Source organism: Macaca nemestrina, chromosome 1, assembly GCF_043159975.1.
Source record: "Macaca nemestrina isolate mMacNem1 chromosome 1, mMacNem.hap1, whole genome shotgun sequence".
In the NCBI taxonomy this organism is placed as follows: domain Eukaryota; kingdom Metazoa; phylum Chordata; class Mammalia; order Primates; family Cercopithecidae; genus Macaca; species Macaca nemestrina.
Window position 1 is genome coordinate 205,248,423 of NC_092125.1, and position 10,388 is coordinate 205,258,810.

At 47.2% G+C, this 10,388-nt stretch overlaps 1 protein-coding gene across 1 annotated transcript in view; it reads right to left on the reverse strand.

Annotated features, from left to right (window-relative positions):
- Positions 1 to 4,044, reverse strand: part of LOC105494574 (YTH N6-methyladenosine RNA binding protein F2) — a 36,876-nt gene extending 32,832 nt beyond the window's left edge. Inside the window, exons 1-3 of the mRNA XM_011763116.3 lie at positions 3,837 to 4,044; positions 3,307 to 3,331; positions 2,652 to 2,731 (exon numbers count right to left, since the gene is read on the reverse strand). Of these exons, the coding sequence (XP_011761418.1) occupies positions 2,652 to 2,731; positions 3,307 to 3,331; positions 3,837 to 3,863 (132 nt within the window). The 5' untranslated portion in view covers positions 3,864 to 4,044. The remainder of the gene's footprint in view (positions 1 to 2,651; positions 2,732 to 3,306; positions 3,332 to 3,836) is intronic.
- Positions 4,045 to 10,388: the final 6,344 nt, after the last annotated feature.

Consider the following 10,388-nt stretch of genomic DNA (forward strand, 5'->3'; position numbering starts at 1 on the left):
CATAAAAACAAAAGTGAAGTCTTTTCACACATACCCTTTTCACATTTAAAAGTTCTCACAAAGGTAAGGTTAAAAATTTTAGGTCAGGCGTGGTGGCTCACACCTGTAATCCCAGCATTTTGGGAGGCCAAGGCAGGCGGATGATGAGGTCAGGAGATCAAGACCATCCTGGCTAACATGGTGAAACCCCGTCTCTACTAAAAATACAAAAAATTAGCCGGGCATGGTGACGTGTGCCTGTAGTCCCAGCTACTCGGGAGGTTGAGGCAGGAGAATGGCGTGAACCCAGGAAGCGGAGCTTGCAATGAGCTGAGACCGTGCCACTGCACTCCAGCCTGGGCAACAGAGCAAGACTCCGCCTCAAAAAAAAATATTTTTAACAGACCCAAATCCATGTGTGTAAGAAATTCAGCCTATAATCAATGGACTAAACTTGAAGTATTATTCCAAAATAGGGTAATGAAAAGTTGGCAAAAAAGTAGATGACTTACTCTAGACAATAAACTAGATTCTCAGGTTACCCTTCCTCATCTACTCATCTAAGATTATTATATTATTACCCAAATTTTTTTAAACAAAGACATTTAAGCTTTGGCTTACCTGAGAAAGAAAAATCAAATGCACTTAATATCACAGGTTATGCGAACATACAGTTGAATGTCTACACCTGAACTGGCAGGCTCCCACATGCTCAAGCTCAAAAATCTGAATTACACAATGTTTTACAAGAACTACCTAGAATTATGTTTCTAAATGCTCCCACTCTCCCTGTTATAATGATTATGTAAGCAAACTACTTCAATAGCAGGAACCTATTAATAGTTCATTCCTCTACTTCCTTCCCTACTTTTCCTGATTAACTGGTTGTGTTTTGTGAAAACTTTTTTCCAATCACTTGCTCAAGTGGTTTCTATACTTTTAATGTTAAAAATTTTACACAGGGATTCTACAAGTTTTATGTGATAATCAGATCCATATATGCGCATGCAATTATTCAGGACTACTAACTGTATTTCATACAGCATATCTTCAGAACTTATAAACTTCTTGACCTTTTAGGGCATTTTGGAAGACATATTGCCAATTTTCCTTTTGGCCTATTAATCTGGGGAGTTATATTAGTTACAACTATGTAACTATGTCTTTGGGATCAGAGATAATAACACAAAAGAACTGCTGAATCAAACAAGTTTCTACATGCACAGGTCATATTAGTATTTGAATCTACATACAACTTTACACTAAAAGATTACACCGCAAAAACCTCCAACATTACTGATCTTCGTTTGTGCTAAACAGTATTTTAACTTTCACTCCATTTTATAAATCCTATACCTCCCCCTTCAGTGAAAAATAAAGTTAGTCTCCACAGATGTAGATGTAGCTCAACTCAAAAATTTCCTGACTCAGCCGAGCATGGCGGCGTACACCTGTAATCCCAACACTTCTGAGAGGTCGAGGAAGGCAGACCTCTTGAGCTTAGGAATTCAAGACCAGATTGGGCAACATAGTGAAACCCCCGTCTCTACAAAAAACAAAAAATTAGCCGGGCATGGTGGTCCCAGCTACTTGGGAGGCGGGCAAGATCAGCTGGTAGGCTGAGGTTGCAGTGAGCCGAGATTGCACCACTGCACTCCAGCCTGGGTGACAAGAGTAACACTACGTCTCAAAAAAAATTTTTTTCCTAACTCCAAAATAGTTCTGATAATCTAAGAACCCATAAACTAGAGAAAAGAAAGAGATCCACTCCTCCAGCACTGAATGAAGTTCAGGTGACTATTTTTTAGAGAACAGGTCTTGTTCTGTCACCCAGGCTGGAGTGCAGTGGCTTTTCACAGGTATGGTCGTAGATAGCTCGCTGTAGCTTCAAACTTCTGGGCTCAAGAGATCTTCCCGCCTCCAGGTGATTTTATATTAGAACTTTCCCTATCACACTAATCCAAAGTTTTCTGGGGTGAAAATTCAGAATATTTAACACTTGCAAGAATTCCTAAATTCTGCACTGCTACTACATTCTTGGTAAGGAGGAAGATAATTATTCATGCATATGTTACTGCCAGTAATCAGTATTACGTTCTCGATACAGTATGTTTGCTGACATTACAAAGATGGGAATCTCAACAGCCTCGGACATTTTCAGTAACTGTTCTGTAACACATTAATAGGTATAAAGGAGGTGAACTCTCAGAGCATGAGATTTCCTGATAGAGGGCAGAGAAAAAATACAGGTATTAAGAAAGTGAATCCTCAGCTAGGCGTGGTGGCTCACGCCTGTAATCCCAGCAGTTTGGGAGGCCAGGCAGGTGGATCACCTGAGGTCAGGAGTTCAAGACCAACATGAAACCCCGTCTCTACTTAAAAAAAAAAAAAAAAAAAAACACCAGGAAAACTAGCTGGGAGCGGTGGTGCACACCTGTAACCCCAGCTACTCAGGAGGCTGAGACAGGAGAATCGCTTGAACCCGAGAAGCGGAGGTTGGAGTGAGCCAAGATTGCGCCACTACACCCCAGCGTGGGCGACAGAGCGAGACTCAGTCTCGAAAAAGAAAAAAGAAAGTCAATCCTCAGAAAATGGGATGTATTGGTAGAAGGCAGAAAAAGAATATACTACATACACCCTTCGATCAGATATGTAAATAGTTAACTACTCACGGGCCTTGCCTGTGGACTCAAGTAAGGTTCAAAATCATCATCGTTTAATCCGTCCTTTTGATGTACAGATCCATTTTGTACTAAAGAAAAAAAAACTCAATTAGGAGTGTCCGAATCCTATAATCTTCCTCTCAAATTAGTCCATATATGCTAACTAGAGAAAAACCTTACTAGTTAACAAAGCATGTAAGATTGAACTTCAAAAGGGTAAGAGATGAGAGTGAATGCTGAAGCGATAGTCGCCAGTGAAAATGTCCCCCTCCACCCAGAGCAAGTTGATCTAAAAAGGTCATTTTATTGGCTCCTCTGGATTTCCATTCCCTCCCGCTTCCCCTCCCCCATCACATGAGAGTACTTCCAGAGAGTGATCCACGAGGATGAAAAACAAAGGCCTTTTAAGACCTACAGGAAACTAAGGACCTGGAGCGTTTCAAAACCCAATCCACCCCCAACCTTAATGAATTACTCCTTGTTAGCGAAAAAGCTGTTCGCCAGCTGCAAGAACCGACCGAAAGGGTCAAATACTTCAGTGTGCGGCACCTGCGAACTAAGCGGCTTCCGAAAGGTCCTCCGCCCGGGGCGCTTCCCGGAGACCCCGCCCCCACCGCCCCGCGTCCCCCTCCCGGCCCAGGGCCACCGGCGGAGCGGGGCTTACCTTTGTTTCCTTGACCTTTTGGTCTCTGCAGGGGAAGGAAACGTCGCCGAGCAGCAAGTTGTCCAAAGGAGAAATGGAAAAGGAAGAACAAATTAAGGCAGGGCCCGAAGGGAGAATAAAGGAGCAGGCCCGAGGGGAGGCGTCAGGAATGGTAGTGAGGAAGAGGCTGAAAATGGGAGGCGGGGGAGAGCGCCAGGCCCGCGGGGCAGGGAAGAAAACGCGGCAGACGCGCCAGTTGCAACGCGAGGAACCCAGGGCTTTAAGGAAGGGGAAGGAAACAAGGAAGGAAAACGAGGCCCGCTTAGAGAAGGGAACGCGGCGCGGCCCGGCCCGTGGGCTCCAAGGCCCGAGGAGAAGCGGGAAGAGCAGGCTAAGGGCGAGGCGCCGGGCGCGGCCGGCCTGAGAGGCCCGAAACCCGGCCCGCGAGAGGCGCCGCCTCGGCTCGGCCTGCCCGGGGGCGGCTGGCCCGGGCCTAGTCGGGCTCCTTCTCGCCTCACACAATGGCCGAGGCATGCGGGCCGGGCCTGTACCTGCTCCAAGAGGCTGCTGGCCGACATGGCTCTCGGATCCTTGCGGGCGGCGACGGCGGCGAACTCTCCTCAGCGCGGCGGCGGTGGCAGATGAGCCCCGGCTGCGGGAGCAGGCGGCGGCTTTTGTCCCTGACACTCGGGGGCCTCGGCGGACGCAGCGGAGACACAGCGCGCGGCTCAGGCTCCGGCTCCGACTCGGCGACGCTCTAGCCCAAGAGCTCAACGCCCGTCTCTATGCTTTTACGCGCGCGCCCGCCCCTCACCGCCGAAAGCAGAGCGCCGAACAGCGGAGGCGGACGGCGCGCGCGGCGCGAGCGCTGACTCTCACATTCACTCACCCACGCGGAAGGGGCCTGGCGCGAAGCACCCAGGGAAGGGAGAGGCCGGCCGCGGCGCCCTCTGGCGGATTGGAGGAGCGGAAGCTGTGCTCACGGCCTCCCCGCCCCCACCGCCCCGGGATTAAGGCCTAGGGGGTTGGGGACGACCAGGGTCGCACCACGAGGTTTTTGACTAACACCTGGAAAGACTAGCTTTGGCTTCAGAAAAACGACAAAAGCCGGTTTCTCAGTGAGGGAGGGGCCTCCAAAGCCCGCGAGACCTTAAAATGAACCTGCCTCCCAGCTGCAAGTGATACCCCACCCCCATCTGGGAGGTAACCCGACCCCTGGGGAGTCACACCGCCCTCAGGGAAACTTCTTGGGGGCCCTGTCCGGGAGTGACTCGCCCCCGTCCCCCGCGAGGGGCTTGGTCATCCTCCTCTGTTAGCAGACTACAGAAAGAGTACCAGAGAGCAAAACGCTCACTGAAAGAATCCAGTCTCCTGCAAAAGACGTTCACTCCTTAGCATTGCAGGAAGGAGAATCTACAATTTATTTTCGGGGAAATCGCTGGACCCCAAGATAATCTGTTCAACTGTGGACTTTATTTCCAAGAAAAATACACCTCACGCATCTACACAAAACTTTCAAGGAGTCCGGAGAACCTATGAATCGTAAGGACCTTAGGGAAGCAAGGAAATTAACATTATTGAAATACCAGCTGTGGGTCAGGCTTTTTTAGGTATTTTCAAACACATTAAAGTCTTTCGACAACTTCAAAATCGCTATCAGTCTTTCGGTTTTTTACGACTGGAAAAACAGAAAGGTTAAGTAATGTGCCCAAGTTTACAAAGCTGTTAAATAGCCAGGTCTATCTGACACTAACATAATGGTATCTCTCTACCCCTATGAGAGACTCTATGTTAGGGAACCAGAATCTAGGGGAGATGCAAAGGATGGGCAAAAATATTTTCAATCAGAAGCAAAGCCAACTCATACAGGAATACCTGATACTAGGAAACCCCATATAATAGCTTTTGTTATTGCAAGTATGTCGTGGTAAACAGGTAACTAATGCACTAATTGTCAACCTCATACTATCCACACGCTGGATGGATATAGGAGGCTTGGGTGGTCTCCGTAGTAAAATAAATAACATGGCATCTTGGATTTAACATAATAATTTGGTCAAAGTGCTCAAAACACTTTTTTTCCCCGCTCATAATCACATTTATGGTAGGAATGAATAAGGTCAGGCGCCAAAGGTGAAGGACTTTTAATGGAGACAGTAAAATGTCAAGTCTGGGAGCACAGATTCCATCAAGGGAATAGAATAAACCTAGTAATACTTCTTTTTAAAAATACTCGGCCATGGCAGGTGTAGTGGCTCACGCCTGTAATCTCAGCACTTTGGGAGACCAAGGCGGGTGGATCATGAGGTCAGAAGATCGAGACCATCCTGGCCAACATGGTGAAACCCCAACTCTACTAAAAATACAAAAATTAGCCAGGCGTGGTGGCATGTGCCTGTAGTCCCAGCTAATCGGAGGCTGAGGCAGGAGAATCGCTTGAACCTGGGAGGCGGAGGTTGCAGTGAGCCAAGACCGGGCCACTGTACTCCAGCCTGGGGAACAAAGCGAGACTCTGTCTTAAAAAAAAAAAAAAAAAAAAAAAAAAAGGCCAGGCGCGGTAGCTCACACCTGTAATCCCAGCACTTTGGGAGGCCGAGGTGGGTGGATCACGAGGTCAGGAGATCAAGACCATCCTGGCTAACACGGTGAAACTCCGTCTCTACTAAAAATACAAAAAATTAGCCAGGGGTGGTGGCGGGAGCCTGTAGTCCCAGCTACTCGGGAGGCTGAGGCAGGAGAATGAACCTGGGAGGCGGAGCTTGCAGTGAGCCGAGATCGCGCCACTGCATTCCAGCCTGGGTGACAGAGCAAGACTCCGTCTCAAAAAAAAAAAAAGATAATCAGCCACTTAGCTCCATGGCCCAGATTTATGTATAAACTGTAAGCAGTTGCCTATACTTACCCTTGGAGGCAACATGGCATTGTAAAAACAACATTAGATGAGAAGTCATATGCTGGGAGACAAAGGGTCTAAATACTGGTTTCCCCACCCAGATATGCAATACTGGGTAAACGACTAAACCTTTCTTAGATTCCCTCATTTGATAAAGGGGATAATGGATAATGATACCTACCCAACAGGTTTGTCTTTAAGATAAACTTAACAAACAAACAAAAAAAAAAACAGCCGGGTGTGGTGGCTCACACCTGTAATCCCAGTATTTTGGGAGGCTGAGGCGGGCAGATCACCTGAGGTCAGGAATTCAAGACCAGCCTGACCAACACGGTGAAACCCCGTCTGTGCTAAAAATACAAAAATTAGCTGAGCATGGTGGCGGGCCCCTGTAATCCCAGCTACTCGGGAGGCTGAGGCAGGAGAATCACTTGAACACAGGAGGCGGAGCTTGCAGTGAGCGGAGATTGCGCAATTGCACTCCAGCCTGGGTGATAGAGCAAGACTCTGCCTGAAAAAAATAAACAAAACAAGTAAAATTAATTTTTTTTTTAAAAGCTGACATTAAAGCATGCGTGGCACAGTGTAAGTTCATTTCCTATAATCCCATTAAGTGATTTAAGTAAAAATTATTTCCCTCCAATAATATCTTTATGGTACCAGGGGTTTTGATTAGTTCCTTTGGGATGACTTTCTGTTTGCCAGAAGTTCCCAGTTAAAATGCAAATTACCCTTGAGAAAAGGGTAATCTCTAAACCTGGATTAGTTTACCATGATGGCTTTTAACAGGCCCCTAAAGAAACAGAACCCAGAAGACTGATATATTTAATCACTGGAAAGAGAGAGGGGAAGTTGGAATATGTGGTGTCATTTCATGGTTTGAAGAAAATAATACTATACTGGAAATGTTTAGGTTCTAGTTTCAGCTCTGCCACTGGGTAAATGAAGCATTCAATCTCTCTTTCAACAAATATTTATTGAGGGCCAGGCAGTGTGCTGGGGAGAAAGTTCATTTCTCCTTGAAGCAGACTAGCCAGGGAAACTGAGACTATGCAAATAGCTTTCAAATTACAGTTGTGGAAAGTGCAATGAGGAAGTACAGACAGGTATAACCTCCTCAGAGTAGCCTCCTCCCTGAGGAGATGAGCTTCAGCTAAAACATGAAGGATGAGGAGAAACTGGCCAGGCAAGGAGAGAAGGGAAACAAAAGAACAACATGTGCTGGCCAGGCACAGTGAATCAGGGCTGTAATCCCAGCACTTTCGGAGGCCAAGGTGGGCGAATAACCTGAGGTCAGGAATTCGAGACCAGCCTGGACAACATGGTGAAACCCCGTCTCCACTAAAAATACAAAAAAAATTAACTGGGCCTGGTGGCAGACACCTGCAATCCCAGCTACTTGGGAGGCTGAGGCAGGAGAATTGCTTGAACCCGGGAGGCAGGGGTTGCAGTGAGTTGAGATCGCGCCGTTGCACTCCAGCCTGGGGGACAAGAGCAAGACTTCCTCTCTCAAAAAAAAAAAAAAAAAAAAAAACACAACATGTGCAAGGGCCCTGAGCAAGGAAGGAACTTGACACTGGTGAGGAACTGAAGGAGGCCAGCATGATGGTGCACCATGAGAGAGAGGGTGGCAGTAGATAATACTGGGGAACTGGGCAGAAAGGAGAAAAATAAGTTGGGTGTGGTGGCATGCACCTGTAGTCTCAGCTACTCGAGAGGCTGAGGCAGGAGGATTGCTTGAACCTGGGAGGCTGAGGTTGCAGTGAGCCAAGATCACACCACTGCACTCCAGCCTGGGGAACACAGCGAGACTGTCTCAGAAAAAATTTTTTAAAAGGCCAGGCGCAGTGGCTCACGCCTGTAATCCCAGCACTTTGGGAGGCCAAGGCGGGCAAATCACGAGGTCTGGAGATCGAGACCATCCTAGCTAACACGGTGAAACCCCATCTCTACTAAAAATACAAAAAATTAGCTGGGCATGGTGGCAGGCACCTGTAATCCCAGTCACTCTGGAGGCTGAGGCAGGAGAATCACTTGAACATGGGAGGCAGAGCTTGCAGTAAACCAAGATCGCACCACTGCACTCTAGCCTGGGCAACAGAATGAGACTCTGTCTCAAAAAAAAAATAATAATTAATTAAATTAATAAATAATAATAATAAAGCGTTAATAGGAGTAGAGCAGACTCTGGTTTACATTTTAAGAAGTTTACGGCCGGGCGCAGTGGCTCAAGCCTGTAATCCCAGCACTTTGGGAGGCCGAGACAGGCGGATCACGAGGTCAGGAGATCGAGACCATCCTGGCTAACACGGTGAAACCCCGTCTCTACTAAAAAAAAAAATACAAAAAACTAGCCGGGCGAGGTGGCGGGCGCCTGTAGTCCCAGCTACTCGGGAGGCTGAGGCAGGAGAATGGCGTGAACCCAGAAGGTGGAGCTTGCAGTGAGCTGAGATCCGGCCACTGCACTCCAGCCTGGGCAACAGAGGGAGACTCCGTCTGAAAAAAAAAATAAATAAAAAATAAATAAATAAATAAATAAATAAAATAAAATAAAAAGAAGTTTACTCCAGTTGCAGTGTGGGAAGTAGATTTAAGGAGAAGAGTGTAATTTAGGAGTTACAAAAGTATTGCAGTAAATTCAGGCCAAAATAATAATAATAATAATAGTGGCAGGCTCTAATGTAGTGGCAAGGAAGACAGTGAGAAGTGGACAAAATTGTGTCCAGATGCAGTGGCTCACACCCCTAATCCCAACACTGGGAAGCCAAGGTGGGAGGATCATTTGAAGCCAGTAGTTTGAGACTAGCCTGGGCAATATAGGGAGCCTTCCGTCTGTAGAAAAAATAAGTAAATAAGCTAGTTGGGGTGGCTCACGCCTGTAATCCCAGCACTTTGGGAGGCTGAGGCCGGCGGGTCGCAAGGTCAAGAGATGGAGACCATCCTAGCCAACATGGTGAAACCCCATCTCTACTAAAAATACAAAAATTATCTAGGCGTGGTGGTATGCGCCTGTAGTCCCAGTGACTCGGGAGGCTGAGGCAGGAGAATCACTTGAACCTGGAAGGCAAAGGTTCCAGTGAGCTGAGATCGCACCACTGCACTTCAGCCTAGCGACAGAGCAAGACTCCGTCTCAAAACAAAGTACATAAATAAATAAAAGAAGTAGACAAAATTGAGAAGGTAAAATGAGGAGTCTCGGTGGTTGATTGGATTGGGAGGGAGGACCCTGAAGGAGAAGTTGGTATCAAAGATGATAACTGGTTTGATTTGAGCATTTGGTCAGGGGACGTATGGGTTTTCTGGTGTGGGGAATGCTGGAGGAGATTTGCTGGGGAGCAGGGAGGTCATAAATTTATCTTTGGACATGCTGGGTTTCAGGAAAACATAAAATATCAGATCAAAATGTTCTGTAGAGGCCGGGCATGGTGGCTCATGCCTGTAAACCCGGCACTTTGGGAGGCCAAGATGGGAGGGTCGCTTGAGCCTGGAAGTTCAACACCAGCCTGGGTAACATAGCAAGACCCTGTCTCTACAAAAAAAAAAAAAAATTAAATAAGATAAAAAATTAGCCAGATGGCTGGGCGTGGTGGCTCAAGCCTATAATCCCAGCACTTTGGGAGGACGAGGCGGGCAGATCACAAGGTCAGGAGTTCGAGACCAGCCTGGCCAATATGGTGAAACCCGGTCTCCACTGAAAAAAAATAATAATAATACAAAAATTAGCCGGGGGTGGTGGCGGACGCCTATAGTCCCAGCTACTCAGGCGGCTGAGGCAGGAGAATCGCTTGAACCCGGGAAGTGGAGGTTGTAGTGAGCCAAGATCGGGCCACTGCATTCCAGCCTGAGAGACAGAGCGAGACTCTGTCTCAAAAAAAAAAAAAAAATTAGCCAGATGTAGTGGCACACACCTATAGTCTCGCCTACGCTGGAGGCCGAGGTGTGAGGATCGCTTGAGCCGGGAGGTCAAGGCTGCAGTGAGCTATGGTCATCCTACTGCACTCCAGTCTGGGCAACAGAGAGAGATGCTGTTTCAAAAAACAACAAAGAAATGTACAATAGACAGTTAAACAGTTTAGGGCTCAGAGTGAAAAACAAGGCTGGGAATCCAAATCGTAGAGGCTTTGGTATACCGATGTTAAAGTCAAAGGAGTCCTTGAAATTTCTTCAGAAGAAAGGGAGAAGAATAAGACCCAGCACCAAACCAGAGAGA